At 41.0% G+C, this 20,963-nt stretch overlaps 1 protein-coding gene across 3 annotated transcripts in view; it reads left to right on the top strand.

The window, feature by feature from the left end:
• Nucleotides 1-20,963, top strand: part of DOCK8 (dedicator of cytokinesis 8) — a 312,720-nt gene that overhangs the window by 206,965 nt on the left and 84,792 nt on the right. For 2 of the 3 annotated variants that reach the window (XM_021001787.2, XM_021001790.2), the window contains 6 exons: nucleotides 219-314; nucleotides 2,352-2,586; nucleotides 6,422-6,586; nucleotides 7,513-7,676; nucleotides 11,867-11,962; nucleotides 17,443-17,538. In XM_021001787.2, the coding sequence (XP_020857446.1) occupies nucleotides 219-314; nucleotides 2,352-2,586; nucleotides 6,422-6,586; nucleotides 7,513-7,676; nucleotides 11,867-11,962; nucleotides 17,443-17,538 (852 nt within the window). The remainder of the gene's footprint in view (nucleotides 1-218; nucleotides 315-2,351; nucleotides 2,587-6,421; nucleotides 6,587-7,512; nucleotides 7,677-11,866; nucleotides 11,963-17,442; nucleotides 17,539-20,963) is intronic. The other variant, XM_021001788.2, reaches the window with a different exon arrangement.

Below are 20,963 nucleotides of genomic sequence, written 5' to 3'. Positions count from 1 at the left end.
CATTGACAATACTGTCTCTGAAGCTATCAAGGGATTTAAAATGCAAAGAACTTGGCCAAAATAGCCTTTATTGTTGTCCTTGAATGTAGGTATTATTTTTCTTTAAAGTCATTCATTCAAGCAAACTCTTAACATTTGTAACTCTTTATATTGCTTCCATTTAATCAGAAAAGAGAATTGAGTTGTTGATTTCTCTTCTGGTTTTTCCTTTCTCACAGAAGGTTCCTCCACAGAACCCTCCCATTAAGTGGGCTGAAGGACATAAGGGAGTATTCAACATTGAAGTCCAGGCTGTTTCTTCTGTCCACACCCAGGTAAGGGGCCTGAAGGGCGTGGCTAATATGGGATCAGACTGAATAATTCAGTTATGAGGGTCAAAAAAATTACGATGCTAGAGTAGAAAATGACAAATGGAAATCCTGGTTGTTTCATATGTACTAGTGTTCTGTCAGTGATTCCCTCCATGTGAGTAGTCCCTTTACAAATAATATCTAAGAAGTCTGTTACTTAGTAGATAAGAATTGGAGAGCTGTGTGAAATTCCAGAAGGATAAATGACTTGACCACGGTCATACAGCTTCGTGACAGCAGTGAGAGGGTGAACCCAGGTCTCCCTGACTCCAACTCTGACCTTTCAGAGATCTACTGTGCTGTGAGACATCTTGGTTGTATCAGATCCAGATAAAAATTAATCAATTAAGCTTCTTTATGAAGCATTCGTAACGCTGTTGAAGTCTCATCTGTTTTTTAAAAGTCCTTGCAAGTATCAAATGCCTGAGCTGAATCCCTTATGATTAGGGCTAAGAAACTTTGCAAAGAAAAGTCATGTTAACCAACTGTCCTCTCCACCCCTGCACTTAAAGTAAATGTCTACTTCCCTGAGGAAATTGAGAGCATCTTACATGAATTCCCTCACCTTCACAACTCTCATTTTTCAAACCTTCTTATTATCATCACTTCTTCTCTCTCCTGTTTCCTTTCATTATAGAAAAAGAGCTGTCCCTATGGATTAATGAAAGTTAGTCCCTCTCTTTGATCTCTTTCCTTTCTGTGTCCTCAAGGACATTGCTGCAACAACCTCTCATCTCCCCGATGCATCTTTAAACTCTCCTCTCTACTAATGGCCTTTCCATAGGCCTAAAAATATGCTTAGGTTTCCCAGTCCTAAAAAACAAACAGGGACAGGTGCCATGGACAGAACACCAGCTGTGGAATCTGGAAGACCTGAATTTGAATTTGGCCTCAGACACTTACTAGCTATGTGACCCTAGGCAAGTAACTCAACCCTATTACCTCCAAAAAACAAATACAAAAACCTTGCCTTGACCATCTTATCCCATCAAGCTACCATCTTATCTCTCTTATACAAAGGTCTAGTCAGTAGAATATAAACTCCTTGAGGGTCTCATGTTTTTTTCTTTGTATTCCCAGTGCCTAGAATATAAGCATATAATAAATGTTTATTGATTGATTATGTCACTGCTCAGAAATTCTCAGCCTATTGCTTCCTGCACATAGTCCGGCTCCTATGCCTACAATATGGCACCACCTTTCTTGGCTTTATCTCCTGCTACTTCCTCTGCATACTCTGTTCTAACTAAACTGGAATATTTTCATTATGCTGTCATGCCTTAGTGCTCTCTCCTTTTCTTTGCCTATTAAATACCTATCAAGACTTTAAACCTGAAATGAAGCACCTCCTTCTCCAGGAAGTCTCCACTGATGTCTTCCGGTTGGACCTTCCCCCCAGAGCACACATAGCAATTTGCTTTATATCTCTCTAATGTCCTTATTATGTCTTGGTTCTTTGTTTCCCTCACATCTTATCCCAACTCCACCTTTCCCCCAAAATCTCGACCCTTCTTCATCCAGCAGGTACTTAAGTAATATTTGTTGTAATTTACATATTAAACATATATTCCAGGTATAGATAGCTTTCTCTCCCTCTTGGATTTTCTGACATATTTGTTGGTTTTACTTTGTTAGATCCCTTTTTCTGCCTATCCTTAATTCACCAGCTCGACAACTGCTTCTTAATCAGGATGCCTATTCAGCATTCTCCTTCCTTAATAACGTGCTTGCCCAGAATGTTGGGGACCTCATTCCAATTTTTCATTCAGTTAATATTTATTAAGCACCCATAGTGTGCATGCAGTTCATCTAAGTAATAAGTCAGAACCTTATACCTAGCCATCTCAAAGGTTTTTGCTACTGTATTTCTCTTTTCTTCCTCCAAAGTACATTTTAATCATTTTTATTCATCTCCAATTCACTGCTTAGTCTGTTGATCTGTGCCACTTCCCTGGGAGCCGGCAATCATACATGCTCCGCCGCTTTTTTTTGCCTCCATAGGACAACCACCTAGAGAAGTTTTTCACTCTGTGTCACTCCCTGGAAAGCCAAGTCACCTTTCCCATCAGAGTGCTGGACCAAAAGATCACAGAAGCTAACCTGGAGCATGAACTCAAACTGAGCATCATCTGTCTGAATTCCTCCCGCCTGGAGCCCCTCGTGTTGTTTCTGCACCAGATTTTGGATAAGCTTTTTCAGCTGTCCATACAGCCCATGGTCATTGCGGGTCAGACAGGTACTTTGGGCTTTGAGGCTAGCACCAAGACCTAGGGAGAGAATGCTGGGATCAGAAAGGAAGCAGGGGAAAAGCCCTGGGTGGGAGTTCTTGAAACTGTGGTGCTGTGAAGGAATGAAACATAGGGGCTGCCTCTTCACAGGCAGATTTCCCCCCTTTTCCTGCCCTAGCTAAAAAGAGAAGTCAGTGATAGCCATTCTAGTCTGAGGGTTACAAGTATAATAAGAATGTGAAAGAAGAAGTGAGGGTTGGTGTTGGGAATAGAGAGTAGGGGGGAAATTTTTTTAATTAAAAACACATGAGATTAGGAAGTGAGAAGAGTCTGGCTTGAGAATAGTTGTAGTGAGTGATCATCCAGGAGTGACCTGAGAGGGGAAGTGTAGTGAGAATAAAGTGCACGGGAACGGTTAAGGCTGTGTTATAAGCACCTTGAGAGTAGGGATTGTTTTTCCTTTAAGTCCCTAGGAGGGTCTAAGAGGGGCAGCTAAGTGGCACAATACATAGGGTTTCCCAGTATCTTCCTGAGTTCAAATCCAACCTCAAACACTCCCTAGCTGCATGACCCTTGGCAAGTCACTTAAACTTGTTTGCCTCAGTTTCCTCATCTGTAAAATGAGCTGGGGAAGGAAATGGCAAACTACTCCAGTAACTTGCCAAGAAAACCCCAAATGGGGTCACCAAGAGTCAAACATAACTTAACAACAAGTGCCTTGGATGGTACTTGGGCACAAAGGAGATGGTTTATCAATATTAGATAATTAATTGGTTACCAATTCTACCCTTCAAAGGCCTTCATAAAGTTATAGATTTAGAACTCAAAGGGACCTCAAAGGTCATCTAGTCCATCGTTCTTATCTCACAGATGCAGAAACGGAGACCTAAAGAGTTTGTAAGGGACCGTTTCTCCACAGAGCTTGTCATTTGCAAGAGTCTTATTTCGAACATCAAACAAGTTTTTATTTTGTGAACAGGGAAGCAAGTAGAATGTGGATGTCTCGTATTGTTTGTTTTTGGATGGGTTGGGCTTCTACTCAGGAAATCAAGTAGATCCCACTGTAACTGGTTTGGGTTTGGGTTTTTTTTGCCACATTAATATCAAATAGCACTCATCGTCTGTGTTTTCTTAGTTGGCACCACTATACGTTGTTATTTAAATTGCATACGCCTTGTCTTCCTACCTAGAATCTAAGCCTTGGAGGTCAGGGATACTGTCTTCTGTTTCTTTGTATCATCCTCAGCACCTGCTCTGCGTTTGGCGTGATATTTATTATTGTTGTTCAATCATTTCAGTCTTGTCTAACTCTTTGTGACCTCATTTGGGGTTTTCTTGGCAGAGATCCTGGAGTGCTTTGCCATTTCCTTCTCCAGTTCATTTTACAGATGAGGAAACTGAGGCCAACAGGGTTAAGTGACTTGCCCAGGGTCATACAGCCACTGAGTGTCTGAGGCCAGATTTGAACTCACAAAGATGAATGTTCCTGACTCCAGGCCCAACACTCTATCTACTGTGTTACCTAGCTGTCTTATGGCATGTTATTAGTTACCAATAAATATTTATGAGTTGGCTAATTTTTTCTCCTTTCTATATCTAGAGCTTTCCCCCCTTAATCAGGCTGACAGAGGTCTCCCCAAGATATCAGCTTGGGGTTAAAAAGAAAAACAAAAGGGGCAGCTAGATGGCGCAGTGGATAGAGCATCAACCCTGGACTCAGGAAGACCTGAGTTCAAATCTGGCCTCAGACACTTGATACTTAATAGCTGGGTGACTCTGGGCAAGTCACTTTACTCCGTTGCCTTCTCAAAAACAAAACAAAACAACAACAAAAAAAAACAGGTCTCTTCCCTCAAGAAGCTTATATTCTGATGGGGGACAGAACATATAAGTAACTAGTTACATATAAGATATATATAGAGAGAGTAGATGGAAGGCAGTCTGAGAGGGGAAGGCTATTAGGAGACTTGAGAAAGGCCTCCTGCAGAAGATGGGATCTGGCCTTTGACCTCTCCCCTACAGGGATCAGAATGGTGTTCATTTGAACCAAGTCCCGATGCTATGCAGTAGCTACATTCTGTATCCTTGAATAATCACAATTTCTGTTGAGTCATCTATGTGCCCAAAACTCTGCTTGTCATTATAAGGATATGAAAGAGAATATGATTGAGAAACTTAACAATAATTCAGACTTATGGGTGTGAAAATGCATATCAGGAACTGAGATCAACACAAGATGTTATATAATTAAGTGGTAAATTACGGTGTACAGACTTGGAATGCTGCAGGCATTTAGAGAAAGCAGGGAGTTCATTGTGGACTGTTATAGTTAGGGAAAGCCTTCATGAAAGTGAACCCTAATGTTCTCCCCCTTGTGAACACTGAAGAGGCTCAGGTAGGATCTGGATAAATGGAAAGAAGTCATTCCAGGGGTGGAAAACAGCATGAACAAAGTCACAGAGATAAAAAGGCCCACTGTGTGTATATGTGCTAGGGTGAAGGGGAAGACTGACTGAAGCCTTCTATTGTAGCATGTAGTCTGAAACAAGATTAAATGAGAAGGCTGTGACAAGAGTATGGACCTGAATTCTAGGGAAAAAAATCTATCCTTGATAAAATAGGGAACCATCAGAAGCTATTGAGTAGGAGAGCAACATGCCTCAAGCAGGTTTGAACAGTAATAACTCATTTGTGTCATGCTTTAAAGCATTTACAAAGTGCTTCCTCCTCAACAATCTTGTGAGGTAGATAAATACAAATTTTATAAATTAGGAAACTATAATTTATTTTATAAATTAGGAAAGAAAGGTTCGAACAAGATCATACAGCTAGTAATTCACACCCAAGTCTCCTGACTCTGTATCTAGCATTCTTTTTTATGCTATTACCTTTCTATCTCTTTCTCATCTGGCAAGGATGAATGGAGAGGAAAGAACCTGGAATCCTTTATCTGAACTTTCCTCAAGCTCTTTGTTCTGGGTGTAGTCTTAAGCATAAGTTGCCAAAGTGGGTGATACCACCCCCTTGGGGAGCTCTGGAACAATCCAGGAGGGCCATAGTAGCCTTTGGTGCAATTGGGGGGCATTGAATAAAAATAAGGGCGAGGTAGAAGCATAAGGAAAGAACAGAAGAAAATTTTGAAAAACCCTTCATACATATTTCATCTGTTGTGTAACAAAGTTTAAGTCATAGCAATTACATTATGTTCTCCAAATAATCATACAAAATGCAAGTTATAACCAATCAAATGGTCAAGTCCACCTACAGGTCTTAACAATCAAGTATTGGCAGGCCTGCCAATTGTTGCTCATTGTCGGGAAGTCCAACATGCATGGGCAGAAATATGTGCATGTAATGACTTGTTTATAATATGGTTACATGACACAATATTGCATCATCAAAATTTCAATGCAGAAAAAACCCACAAATTTACAACAAATTATTAAATTTAAGATGCGTCATTTTAAAAAAATATTTTATATTTTTTTGAAATGATGCAATTTTTTTTAAACCATTAAAGGGTTAAAGAAAGTAGATTTCTAGGGGGATGCTGAGTAATTGTTTTTTTTAAAGGGGGCAGTAGGCCAACTAAGTTTGGAAACCTCTGGTCTTAAGTGTTTAGGGGACGAGGAAAATGAAGAAGAGAGGGATAGTCAGTCATTGGCAAGGAACTGGGCCCTGTAAGGGTTACAGAAATCTTCCCCAGCCTCCAGCAAGGACATCGGCATAGACTGGACTCCTTTGGTTGGGGGTTTGGGTTCACAGTCATCAATCCAGAGTATGTCTTGTCTTAATTCCTGTCAGAACTTGGACGCTGGAATTATTTTTCTCTTTGTCCTCCAGCCAATTTTTCCCAGTTTGCCTTTGAGTCTGTGGTTTCGATAGCAAATAGCCTTCACAACAGCAAGGACCTGAGCAAGGACCAGCATGGGCGGAACTGCCTCTTGGCCTCCTATGTGTACTACGTTTTCCGCCTTCCTGATGTTCAAAGGGAAGTGGTGAAATCAGGTAATGCCAAGCAGAATTTGGCAGAATGGGCCCTCTCTTACTTGTCAATTGTTTTTGGCTTATATAGTCTCCTGTTTTCTTTGCTTCCTCCCCTTTCTCCCCCAATACTGATGCTGTGATTCATCTGAGGACAGTGTTGAATGGTTGGTTCCCTGTAGTACCAGCTCATGCCAAGGCAACCGAAATGGTCTTGAGTATAATGATAGCAATAATAGTATCTGGGATGGATATATAGTTTGGGGGAAGGGGCTTTATTGTATTGGGGTGCTCAGACCTATGATTTTTATCAGTGTGAACAGTTCCTAGTGTTGTTTGATTGATGCGGACAACTCCCAGAAATTTCCTAGTGGGAAATTTCTCCCACTGAGGCAGGACAACAACTCCTCCATAAATTACCGTCTTAGAGAGCTACTTGAGACAATGAAAACAATTCGTCTATGGTCACAGGCAGTCTGTGCTGGAGACAGGACTCAGATCCAGGTCTGCCTGATTCCAAGGGCAGCTCTCCATCCATTATGCTGCACTTCCCCATATAAAGAAACTATCCTTTGGACTGGGGCTATGGTTTCGTTGGTCTAAGATCTTGGAGAGGAGACATCATCTCCCGAGGCAGATCAGCCTCTGGCCTGTCACTCATACTCAAGAGAGTTGCCTGGGACACATGACCATTATTTTCTCTGACTGTCCCCCATTTCACTCTCCCTCTTCATTTCTGCTGACTGACTTCTCTGACTTCCTTCCAACTAAAACCTCATCTTCCATCCCAAACCCTCTGCATTCCAGTGCCTTCCCTTTGTTAATTAGTTCCTATTTATCCCGTATGTGGATTTGACCGCTCTTCATTGGACGAGGGATGAGTTCAGTTAGTTATTTCGCCCTTTTTTCTCTCTCTACTTTTCTAAATACGTCTGATGGGTGGGGTGAAGCCACAGGCTCCAGTCATCCGGATCCTCGCTACCACACTTATGGACGGACGTCAGCAGCTGTTGTGAACTCCAAACTGCTGCAGGCCCGGGTGGTGAGCAGCAGCAATCCAGACATTGCCGGGATCTCACCAGATGAAGAAGTTAAAAATATCATGTCTGCAAAGGTATGGAGACAATAAGGGAGTTTTGCCATAAATTGTTTTAATTTTCACCGATGCCTTTTCTTTTTATTTTAGTCACATGCATCCAAAATGGAACTCATTATCTTCCCCCCAAACCTGCCCCACCTCCTACCTTCCCTGTCACCATGGAGGGCAGCAGCATCCTCCCAGGCCCTCAGGCTCACAAGCTAGGGGTCGTCCTGGATTCCTCACCGTCTCTCACACCCCATATCCCAGCTGTTCACAAGGCTTGTCGACCTCACCTTTGTAGCATCTGTTGAATATACCCCCTTCCCTCCAATACTGCCACCTCTCTAGTGTAGGCCCTCATCATCTCACACCTGGACTACTACAGTAGCCTGTTGCAGACCTGCCTCAACTCTCTCCCCTCTCTAATACATCTTCCATTCATCCACTGATGATTTTACTGAAGTTCAGGTCTGACCACGTCATGCCCCCACTCAACAAACCCAGTGGCTCCCTATTACTTCCAGGATCAAATACAAAATGCTGTTTGGCATTCAAAGCCCTTTGTAACCTAGCCCCTTCCTACTTTTTCGCTCTTCTTATACCTTGTTCCCCACCATCTATTCTTCAATCCAGTGACACTGGCCTCCTGACTGTTCCACAAATAAGACAATCTATCTCTCAGCTTCGAGCTTTTTCTCTAGCTGTCCCTCCATGCCTGTAATGTTCTGCCTTCTCAACTCTGCCTACTGACTTCCCTGGCTTCCTTTAGGTCCCACTAAAATCCCACCTTCTCCCGGAAGCTTTCCCCAACACTTCTCAATCCTACTGCCTTTCCTCTGTTACTCATCTCCTATTTGCTCCATCTATAGCCTGCTTTGTATATATTTGTTTGCATGTTGACTTCCCCATTAGATTGTAAATTCCTTGAAGGCAAGGACTCACCTCACCTCTCTTTGTATCTCTAGCACTTAGCATAGTGCCTTGCACATATTGAGCTCTTAATATCCGTTCACTAATTGATTGATTTTTTAAATTAATTTATTACCAAATTAATTTATTAATTGATTGAATTTATTAATTGATTGATTCATTGATTGATATCCTCCTAACCCCAATTTGAACCCTTCCTTGTAACAAAGAGAAAATGGTTTTAAAAAAGCCAAAACAATCCATCTACAATGACTGTATCTGACAGTTATATGCAACATTTTGCCTCCATGGCTCTCACCTTTGTGCCAAAAATGGCCCGCTCTACTTCATCTGTTCTCTGGGACTAGTACTGGTTATTCCAGGTGCCCAGAGCTTGATTTTTCTCTTAGAGTTTTTGTCACTTATGTTTTGTTGTCATCAACATATGTTTAGGTGGTCTTAATTCATAGAAATCTATCGTCATGTTTCTCTGAATTCCTCATATTTCCTTAAACTTTAAAGACATAAAACAAAACTTTTTTTAAAGTCTTCTCTAAAGAAAGGAAGTTGCAATGGAGAACTATTATGAGTTTTATTCCTCCTCCTATTCTATTTCTAGGACCGCCCACTCATTGTCATGGCAGAATGATTTAAAGCAACAGTGTATTGAGCTATGTAGTGTTACTACTGTTGCTTTCTTTTGAAAGGTCAACACTGTATTTTTTTTTAACACTGTATATACTAGGGGCAGCTAGGTGGCACAGTGGATAGAGTGCCGGCCCTGAAGTCAGGAGTACCTGAGTTCAGATCTGGCCTCAGCTCAAACACTTGACACTTACTAGCTATGTGACCCTGGCCAAGTCACTTAACCCCAATTGCCTTAAAAAACAAACCACTGTATACTAGTTCTGGTCTAACTAGGACAAAGTACAGCTGGATGACCACCTCCTTATTTCTAGAGTCTGTACCTCTCTTAAAGAGCCCAAGATTATATTAGAAGCTTTTTTTTTTGCATCAATCATATCCCATTGTTTACTCATATTCAGCCTGCAGTACACTAATATCTCCCAGATCTTTTTCAGATCAACTGCTGGCCATGATCCTCCAATCTTGCACTTGTGAAGTCAATTTTTTGAGCCTAAGTGTAAATCTTGACAGTTTCCCTATTGATTTTCTTCTTATTAGATCAAACAAATAAATGCTGTCGCCTATCAAGACCTTTTGGGATCCTGTCTCAATCACTCACTGTGTTGGCTAGCTTTCCTTCTCAACTCTGGGTCATCTCCAAATTTAATAAATATGCCCTCTCCACCTTTACCCAAATTATTGACAAGCAATTCTTGACAGCACAGACCAGGAGGAAAACAATAAGAGGAAATAATAAACTGAGTTCTTGAGACAGTTCTTAAAGTGGATGGGGTTTGCAGGTCTGCCAAACTGAAGAAAATTCAAAGACTGTTTCTTCATGTGACTATCATAGATTGTATTTTTAGTGAAAAGAATATCATTTTAAAAAAAGGAATAAGCATAGCTGTAAAACATTTTTCCATCATCTGCTTTTTATATTCATGGCTTAACAATTTTCTATCAAAGACAGGAGCCTTATAAGCCCAGGTCATCCTAACTCCCAAGGCTGACTTCCTATTCACTAGATCATGCGCCTGTCATTATCTCTTCAGAAGTTTTGTCATCAGATGACTTATTTGATGACATTAATGAAAGCAAAACTATGTAGATTATAGCCATTGTTTTCTACTTATCCTTTAGCTTTGGGAGGTAAAGTACAGTCGCACATGCATCTAGTTTGGGATTACCCAAGTGGCGCCTGAGCCACATGTCTAGGATATGCCAAGGTTATCTGGAAAGCAAGTGGAAGCTAAATTGGCTTCCACTCATGGAATCCCTCCTGTAGGGCACTGAATTGAACTGGCTTAATTACTCTTAATACTGGTATACTGTACGCCCATCATCCTACTACCCAGTTTTGTAGCTCTAGCCTTCTGGTCATGACCAAGTGCGGCACGTGTTAACAATAGATACTTTCCATGATCTTCCTAACAACCAGTCAGCCTAAAATCAATGACATTCCCATGGGCTGAAGGCCTAGGATCAACACTGGGATCAAAATTGGAGTTTTTAATCTTTGTTGGGTCATGGCTCCCTCTGGCAGAATAATGTTTTCAAATCCACAAAATGAAATTTTAGGATTTTAGGATTACAAAAGAAACCAATTATATTGAAATGTAGTTGTCAAAATATTTTAAGAACTTTTTCTCTAGTGGGACATTAAATATTATTTTTAATATTTGAGACTTGTTCTCATGCTACTTAATAAAATACATTTTTCTAAGATAATAATAGCATTTAATATAGCACTTAACATTTGCCTCATTTTTCTCAACTGTAAATTAGGATATGTTGCAAGGTACTTTGTAGACCTTAATGTGTTTTTATAAATACTAGCTATCATCCCCATCATCATCATCATCATCATCATCATCATTATCAGCATCAGCATTATTATTTCATTGGTTCAGAGAACTTCCATCAAGGGGATTGGAACCTTTACCATTAGTGAAGATGAGCAATTGCTCTACCATTTCTGATCTTAGAGAATTGCTTGAGGGTACTATTAAGTTAGGTAATTTCAAGGGCACAGAACAGCCAGCCGGTGTCAGAGGTAGGATACACCTATCTTCAAGGTTCCACTCATGTACCATTCCCACTTGGAAGCCTTCCCCATTCTCCTTCCCACCCACCCCCATGAAAATATTTTCTTCTTCAAATTTTTCTAGAAGACTTTATCTAAAAAACTCCTTTGTTCCTATCATGCCCTACCTGTATAATTTTACATACTACCTTTATACTTCCCTCTGTATGTGTCCTATCTCCCTTCCTCAACTACATTGTTTTTTAATTACAAAAAAAAAGCAAAGAAAGGCATCCCAAATTTTATTGTCTAGGGTCTTAATTCACCACTAAACTCACCTTCCCTCTAGAAGTAGACTCTAATGATTTTGTCAATCGCAACACATTTAGTTTAGCAAACTGAACAGTACCTAAATAGGCCACAGAGGGGCAGTAGTTCAACATAGTTTCATTAGTCACTCTTGGTCCCTAAATTCATAGGCTTATAGAATTATAATGCTGTCAGAGACTTTAAAGATGATGTAGTCCAACTTTCCCTTTCTACAACAGCCTTTAAAAATAAATTCTGAGGTTCTTTTGTTTGTTCTGTTTTGTTTTATTTTTTAAGTCCAATGGCTCATTCTCTTACAAGATGGTGTATATTAACTCTTGGTTATATGTCATAGGCTGCCGATCGTGTCTGCAATCGGATGTCTTACTACAGCCAAGGGAACAGTGACACGCCAAGTTCCACTACAGTTCCAAGACCAGCCAGCAAGAAGGTAACCTGTCACATGACAGTAGTGACAGGAAGGACGGAGCGAAGTCTAACTGTAGAGAGTAATTGATCTCTCTGCATCTGTCTCTGTCTTCTCTCTCCTCTCTCTATATATAAATATTATCTCCCTTTCTTTCTCCCCCTCCCTTCTTTCTCCATATATAACTTCTCTCTCTCCTCTTTCTCCCTTTTCTCTCTCCCTTTCTTTCCCCTTCTCTCACTCTATATGTATATGTATATATAAATAGATAGATATTATCTCTTTTCTTTCTCCCTCTTTTTTCTCTCTTCCCTCTCTCTTTCTTCTCTCCCTTTTCTCTTCTTCTCTTCTCTTTCTGTCTCCCTTCTCTCTCTCTCTCTCTCTCTCTCTCTCTCTCTCTCTCTCTCTCACACACACACACACACACACACACACACACACACACACACACAGACATACATTTCTTTACTCCTTCTTCATACCTGCAAATCAACAATATGGTGAGAGAATGGCAGAGGGAAAAGAGTACTGCATTTGGAGTCAAAGGTCTGTACTTGAATCCTAGGATCTGTGTGATTTCAAACAACTCACCTCACCCTCTAGACTTCGGTTTCCTTATCTGTAAAATGGGGGAGGTTGGACAAAATCACTTTTCAGGACCCTTCCAAAAGTCTAATTATGGCCCTATAACCAGGCTTCTCTTTCCAGGTAGTTAACCCAAGACCTTTTTACTAAAATACAATACAATAATTGTGTATTTGGCATAGTAAAAAGAGTGGGATGGATCCAGCCAATATAATTCTGGGCCTCAGTTTCCTTTTCCATAAAATGTAAAATAGACTGTATGATATCTAAGTTTCCTTCCAGCTCAAAATCTCAACCTCTATTCTGATAGAGAATATCACTTTCTTTTCAGCCTGCAATTGTGCTTATCAACCTGTCTGATTCTCCTCATAGCATAGACTCATATGATCATAGCCTGCTGTAATCTGAAGGATGCCAAAAAGCCTGCCTGCCCAAAATTTCTTCCCCTGCCAAAGTATCTGGAATTCCTGCCATTAGAATCAGTTTGAGGCCAAGACACTTTTTCCACAAGGCCCCTGACAAAATGCAACTAGGTTACATAGGAAGGATCACACATGAGGCCATTTGCTATATAGTAAGACTTTTATCGGATTACCAATCAAATCTGACAAGCATTTATTAAGCATCTACTATGTGCCAGGCCCTAGGCTAAGCAATGCAGATAAAATGACCAAAAAAAAAAAAAAAGAAACAGTCACTACCCTCAGGTAGTAGAGATATAGAGATTCTAATGGAGATGTAGAAAGGTAACCACAGTGTTAGGCAGTGTCCTAAGCACTTTATAAATGTTATTTCATTTGATCCTCTCAACCAGGGAGGTAAGTGCTATTAATATCCCCATTTTGTAGTTAAGAAAACTCAGGTAAACAGAGGTTAAGTGACTTTACCCAGAGGTACTTATAGCTAGTAAGTGTCCAAGGCCATATTTTAACTCAAGCCTTCCTGATTCCAGGCCCAGAGCTCTCCCCACCAGGTCATCTAGCTGCCTTTCTGCATATAACATCAACAGATAGGTATATATCCATTATAGTGTGAGAAGGGAAAGAACCCTAACCCCTAAATGAGTTAGGAAAGGCTTGCCACAGCCATAGGACCTAAGCTATGAGAGAAGAAACCTAGGGGTTCTGAAAGGCAGAAGGGAAGAGGGAGCATATTCCAATCAATCAATCAATCAACATTTATGAAGCAGAAAGGGATAGCCTGGGCAAAAATACGGACATGGGAGATGGAATGACATATATGAAGAGCAACAGGAAAGCCACCCCAGGGAGCAGGAAGTGAAGCAATGAATCACTGGGCTAGAAGATGGAAATGATAAGTTCTGAAAAGATCGAGGTCAGTTTGACTTGGAAGGAAGAACATGGAGGACAGTAAACATGCCATGACTCTGGAAAAGTAGGCAGGAGCCAGACTGGGAAGGGCTTTAAATGATGCCAAGCTGGGAATCTTATGTTTTATGTGAGAGGCAGTAGGAAGATTTCTGAGCTGGGGAATGAATGACATGGTCAAACTTGTGCTTTAGGAAGGTCCTTTTGGCAGCCACATCAAGATTGAATAGGAAAAGACAGAGACAGGCAGTTGGAAGTCCAGTTTGGAGACTCCTACAGTAGTCCAGTCAAGAGGTAATGTTGGCTTGGACTTCAATGTTGGCCATGTATATAGAGAAAAAGGGATGGATGTGAGACTTTGTATATAGAGGGAAAAATGACAAGACAGAACTGATAACAGAATGGGACTCAGAATAAGTCAATTTTGTTGGGATGAAGGAGAAGTTCAGAACGTGGACACTGGCCAAGGGCAGGACAGGGAATGTGAAACACAATGTAGATGACAAAGCAAGTAAATTCCCTCAAGAAGCAATGCAGTATAGTGCATTCAACCTTGACCTGACAGCCTAGAGGCCTGAGTCCTAGTCATCATCGGTCAGCTGGGTGGCCTTCAACAAATCCCTTAACTTTTCTGACCTCAGTTTCCTCATCTGTAAAATGAAAGGTTGGATTAGATGAGAGGTTCTTAATCATTTTTTGTTTTCATGGATGCTTAGACAGTCAGGGGAGGCCTGTAGTAAACTCCTTCTCAGAATGATGTTTTTAAGTGAACGAAATAGATAGGATTACAATGGAAACCAGTTATATTGAACAGTTATCAATTTTTTTTTATTAAAGTTCACAGACCTCAGGTTAAAATAAACCTAATTAGATGACTTCCAAGAGCTCTTCTTGCTCCAGGATTCTATGATTCTGTGATCCAGGGTTATCATAGGCCCCTGTGAAATAGTAAAGTTGCACTTGGGGTTTTTGCTGCTTCCCGGTTGTCTGCATCCTGAGTTCTCTTGGGCAAGGCCTCTTGGGCAAAGCTCAAAATTTCTTTTGAGCTTAGAGCCATGCATACTTCTGTCACTGGAACTTACCAAGATGGAATCATTTGCTGGGGAAATGTCAAGGGAGCAGAAATGTAAACCCCACCTAGACCTAGACTTTATACTTAGTGAATCGTCAAAACATGGGAAGCTTCCTCGGATGAGCTCTCCCTTTGTACGCTCTTTTCTTTTGCTAATAACTTAACAAATAGCTCTGTGCTCCTCTGCTATTTTAGATAACCCCTGAAGTAACGACATATAATCATGTGTGCCTGTAAACAAAACAAAGGGCTTTAAGAAACCGCTTATCCTTCTCTAATCTCTTCTCCCCATGACAATCTAGTAGCTGACCTGACCTATTTTTCAGTCCTTATATTTCAAGCCAGAGGCCTTGTTTCCTTGTTACAGTTGCCACTGTCTTAGGCTTTGGCGATGATCGAGTGCCGTCTTTCTTCTAACCAATTCTTTGCCAGAATAAGGTGGAAAGATCCCAAGTTATATTTAAATCTTATTATCTTAAAGTATAGTTTCCTTTTTTTTTTTTTAATCTAAGCTAAGGAGGGTGAGGGGGATGGAGGGTAGGTAGAGAGACTACAGGCAAATTAAATCCACAGACAATCCTTAAGTCTCATTTTGGCCTATAGTCTTGAAAATCTCCCCAGAGCCATAGCTAGCATGAGTCTAACTGGGCTTTGCTCCAGGGAAATTACATGGTGTTGGGTTCACTTGCTTCATTGAAACCACCATCTTTGAACCTCACCTCAAGACCTGCACTAGCCCAGGTTGTCATACACTGCAGCTGCCACCCTTAGCATTCATGGCCTCCACATTCCATCCAAGCCCCTATAGGGACAAAGACCAGATTGTTCCCTCTCCTAATTCAGCTATAAACACTCCTACCCACCTATTGTCTCAATTGCTTTTGCCATTGGAAAAAAAAAATTCTAGGTATAACTCTGCATTTCCTCATGAATCTTGTTTTGGAAAAGCTACCAATAAGTAACCAAATTGAATGATACACATTTGAGGTCTTATCCCTTCCGTTCTCCCCTACTAGAGCTGATAATCATCAAAAACACTTAGTCAACAAATATTTATTAAGTGTCTACTATTTGCCAGGCACTGTGCTAATCGCTGAGGTTACAAATGCAACAAAGAAAAATAGCCCCTGCCCTCAATGAGCTTACAATCTATTAGGGGAAGGTAATACACAAAAAGAAAGTTGAACAGGTGTGGAAGAAATTTGAAATGATTGCTGGCAGAGAAGTCAAAGAAATCCAAAATGAGTGCAGCAGGGTGAGAAATGAGATACTTGAGTTCTTGAGTAAAGAGATGGCCCAAAACAAGGAGAAATAAAACATGACATGAAATCTTAGAAGCCTTCAAACCAAGGTTTCCAAGTCTTAGAAGTCTTTCAGGAACTCGATCTTGGGGATGTAGTGACTCCAAGGTTATGGATCCAAGGTGATACCACCATGTCTTTTATCCAGAAGTACAATTTACATGTGGAGCAGATCACATTGTCCACATGGGTCCTTTCTTTCGGATCATTTTAGCATCATAAAATTACAGAATTTTAGAATCAGAAAGGACCTTAGAGATCATCTAGTCTAGGAGTCCCCAACCTTTTAGTGTGTTTCATGAAAGCCTCGTAAAGCCCCTCAGAATAATGTTTTCAAATGCATAAAATATACTACAAAACAAACCAATTATATTGAAATAGTTATCCTTTTTTTTTTTTAGGCAGTTGGGGTTAAGTGACTTGCCCAGGGTCACACAGCTAGTAAGTGTCAAGTGTTTGGTCTAAGTCCAGATTTGAACTCAGGTCCTCCTGACTTTTGGGTAGGTATGCTATCCACTGAGCCACCTAGCTGCCCCAGTTATCAATTTTTTAAAGAAATGTGTTCATGGACCCTGGGTTTAGACTCCCTGATCTACTCTAGCCTTATCATTTTGCAGAGGAGTAGACTGAGAGGCCATAGAGATGAAACGATTTGTTCAAAGTCATATAGCCAAGTAATGGTAGAAATGGGACTAAAACTCAGGTATCCTGATACACAGAATCATAGATTGAGACGTAGAAGAGGCCTTAGATACTGTGTAGTCTTCATTTTATGGATGAAGAAACTGAGGCACAGGGACAGCTAGGTGGTGCAGTGGATAAAGCACCGGCCCTGGAGTCAGGAGGACCTGAGTTCAAATCTGGTCTCAGATACTTGACACTTACTAGCTGTGTGACCCTGGGCAAGTCACTTAACCCCATTGCCTAGCAAAAAAAAACCAAACCAAACCAAAACAAAAACAAAGAAACTGAGGCTCAGAGAGATGGATGGATTTGCCTGAGGTCAGCCACACACAAGATCTGAACCCAAATCCTTTGACTCCCAATCCAGGGCTCCTTCTAGTGCCCCTCTTCCCCCAGCACTCTGTGAAAGAACAGAGCACTCACTGCATGGCTGAAGACCCCAAATTAAGCTTTCTAGAGGCTATTTAGGCTGGCCAAAGAGGGACATCAGGGATAGTTACATTTCTCAACTCCTGTTTTTGCTTGTGGGTTCAGCACTTCCATGAAGAATTGGCACTGCAGATGGTGGTCAGCACTGGCATGGTGAGAGAAGCAGTCTTCAAATATGCCTGGTTCTTCTTTGAACTTCTGGTAAGATGCATATTTATTCATCTTTGATTATTATTATTGGAGTGTGAAACAATTTAAGGGAAATCTCATATGCTTTGAGTAGAAATTATCCTAATGTTTTTCCACTTAGCGTTTATCCATTGTTTTTCCCTTAGGAATAATAATAGTTAATATAGCATTTTAAGGTTTCCAAAGCACTTGACATGCATTCTCTCATTTAACCCTTACAGCAATGCTGTGTGGTAAATGTTATGATTACCCTCATTTTACAGATGAGGAAACTGAACCTCTCTCAGAGATTAAGTGACTCGCCCAGGGTCACAAGAGCTGGTAAGCGTCTGAGGCAGGATTCAGATTCAAGTCCTCCTGACTTCGGGTCCAGCATATGATTCGCTACATCAGGATGACTGTATGAAGAAAGAGCTGGCCCAGAAATGGAATGTATTAAATTGCTGAAACATGTCATTCCTTTATTTTTTCAATATTTATTCAACATTTATTTATTCAACTTGAATGCCTTGTTGTTGAGTCATTTTTCAGTTGTGTCCAACTCTTCATGATCTCATTTGGGGTTTTGTTGGCAGAGATACTAGAGTGGTTGCCATTTCCTTCTCCAGCTCATTTTATAGATGAAGAAACTGAGATAGCAGGGCTAAGTGACTTGCCTAGGTCACAGAGCTAGTAAGTGTCTGAGGCCAGATTTGAACTCAGGTCTTCCTGACTTCTGGTCCACTGCTCTATTCACTCAGCCATTTAGCTGTCCTACTTGAATGCCTACTGCGTGCATAATGGTATATTAAGGAATTACGGGGGCTATGAAAGACCCAGCCTCTTGCCATCCAAGGCTTATGATCTAAATGGGGAAAGGAAAAACAAAAAACACAAAACACAGCATGAAACAGTTAAGTAATAAAATTAGTGATTCAGGTAATGTGCTTATAATTGTTTACAGAACCCTAGAACATACTGATAACAAAATAGGTGTTTCCTGCTTAGACAGGAGATGGATAGGTTGCAGACCAGCTAAACTGCATCTCCTAGGATACAGAACACTGGGGAGTTGATGATTCCATTTAATACATTCCATTTCTGGGCCAGCTCTTTCTTCATACAGTCATCCTGATGTAGCGAATCATATGCTGGACCCGAAGTCAGGAGGACTTGAATCTGAATCCTGCCTCAGACGCTTACCAGCTCTTGTAACCCTGGGCGAGTCACTTAATCTCTGAGAGAGGTTCAGTTTCCTCATCTGTAAAATGAGGGTAATCATAACATTTACCACACAGCATTGCTGTAAGGGTTAAATGAGAGAATGCATGTCAAGTGCTTTGGAAACCTTAAAATGCTATATAAATATTAACTATTATTATTCCTAAGGGAAAAACAATGGATAAACACTAAACACTCTTGTATCCCCACACCCTCTTTCTGCGTGTTTTCCCTCTGACCCTTGACCCTACAGATGTGGGTTTAGAAGCAAATCTTCCCTCCATCACTTACTACCTGAGTGGCCTTGAGCAAGTCTTCTTACTTCTCTGAGCCTCAGTTTCCTTATGAGTAAAATGAGTGGGTTGGGGGCAGCTAGGTGACACAATGTATACAGCACTGGCCCTGAAGTCAGGAGGACCTGAGTTCAAATCCTGCCTCAGACCAAACACTTGACACTTACTAGCTGTGTGACCCTGGGCAAGTCACTTAACCCCAATTACGTAAAAAAATAAATAAAAATAAAATAAAATACAATGAGTGGGTTGGATCAGATAGCCTCTGAGGCCATCCTCCCAGCTCTAAATCTATGATCCTAGAATAAGGGTTCATAACCTTTTTGGTGTCATGGACCCTCTGGCAGTCCAGTGATGCCTGTGCTCCTCTTCTCAGGACGATGTCTTAAAATAATCCTCCTAGGAAATGCTAAATTTCAGTTAGAGGTCAGTAAAAATAAATATGCAATTTTTGCCCACCCAAGTTCATGGGCCCCCTGAAATCTATACATAGGCTGACACCAAGTTAAGAACCTCCTGACCTAGAGTGTGTCGTAGAGTCTCTAGGGGGACTCAAGAACCTCCACGTGAATAAAGTGTTAAACTTGGAGTAGGAAGTGGGGAATGAAAGGGACAGGAATAAGCATTTATCAAGTGCCTATGATGGGCAGCTAGGTGGCATGGTAGATAGAACACCCTGCCTGGATTTAGAAAGACCTGAGTTCAAATCTGGCCTCAGACACCCCGTTTGCTTCAGTTTCCTCATCTGTAAAATGAGCTGGAGAAGGAAAACGGCAAACCACTCCAATATCTTGTCCAAGAAAACCCCAAATGGGGTCACAGAGAGTCAGACAGGGACTGAGACGACTGAATAACAAATGATGTGCCAAAGTGCTTTACAAACATAATATTTGCATTTGATCATTTGTATTGAAGATCACTTGATCCTCACACCTTTTGAGGTAGGTGGTGTTATAATCCCTATTTTACATGAGGAGACTGAAGAAGACAAAAGTTAAGTGACTTTTGTAAGCCTATCTTAGATGCCTGTTAGCTCTGTGATCCTCAACAAATCACTTAGCCTCTCTGGGCCTCAGTTTTCTCATCTATAAAGTGGGGATAATAGTAACTCCTCCCTTAGAAGATTGCTGAGAAGATCAAATGAGGGTGTAGATATAGATGGGAAGGTCAAATGAGACAATGCATGCAAAATGCATTGGGAACCTCGAAGAGCTATACAGATGCCAGCTACTAAGTCCAATGGGACCAGTGGGAGGAGAGTTTGGTCCAGGGTTCAGGAATTGAATGCTGGATGCCAGGTATTTGTGGAAGCACAGCCTTTGTTTCCATCTTGTGAGTCTGACAGCTTTCTGCTATCCTCCTCATCTCCCATAGCAACAGTTTATATTCCTAATACTGTAAATATGTCTCTTTTATAATGTTGTTTGCTTATATGTAAGTGCCTCCAGAATAGAGATTGTTCTGTTCTTTGTACTTGTCAGCTTCCCTTCTTTGCCTTCCCCCCACCCCAGCCTAGCACTTAGCACAGAGTAGGTGGCTAATATATTTGATTGATTGATTGATGTGGATCATCTTGCATTTGCAAAAAATCCATATAGATATAAGTAATAGAGCTGTTGTTCCCCGCCCTCCCCATCCCCTACCATCCCCCAGATTATGTTCTCTGGTCTCTGGTTTTGCCCCTTTAAAGGCTGCATTGAGCTCATCCACCTAAATAATGGCTTTCTCTCCTTGTATGAATTACCCCAGTTTTGTTGAGATTCACACAATCTCCCTTTAAATCTCTCAGTCTCTCTTTGAAATTGGCATCTCAGTTCTATGTGAAAGGAAGTACCTGACCCGATATTGATTGACAGAGAGTTCTGTTGAAAAAGCGCTAAAAATCCCAAACCCAAACTGGTTCCTTTTCCCCACTTGAGACTACCCTAGGTAGTTGCTGTTTGG

Source organism: Phascolarctos cinereus, unplaced genomic scaffold (genome assembly GCF_003287225.1).
Source record: "Phascolarctos cinereus isolate Bilbo 61053 unplaced genomic scaffold, phaCin_HiC Scaffold_4;HRSCAF=312, whole genome shotgun sequence".
In the NCBI taxonomy this organism is placed as follows: Eukaryota; Metazoa; Chordata; class Mammalia; order Diprotodontia; family Phascolarctidae; genus Phascolarctos; species Phascolarctos cinereus.
This window is presented reverse-complemented; position numbering and strand designations above follow the sequence as displayed.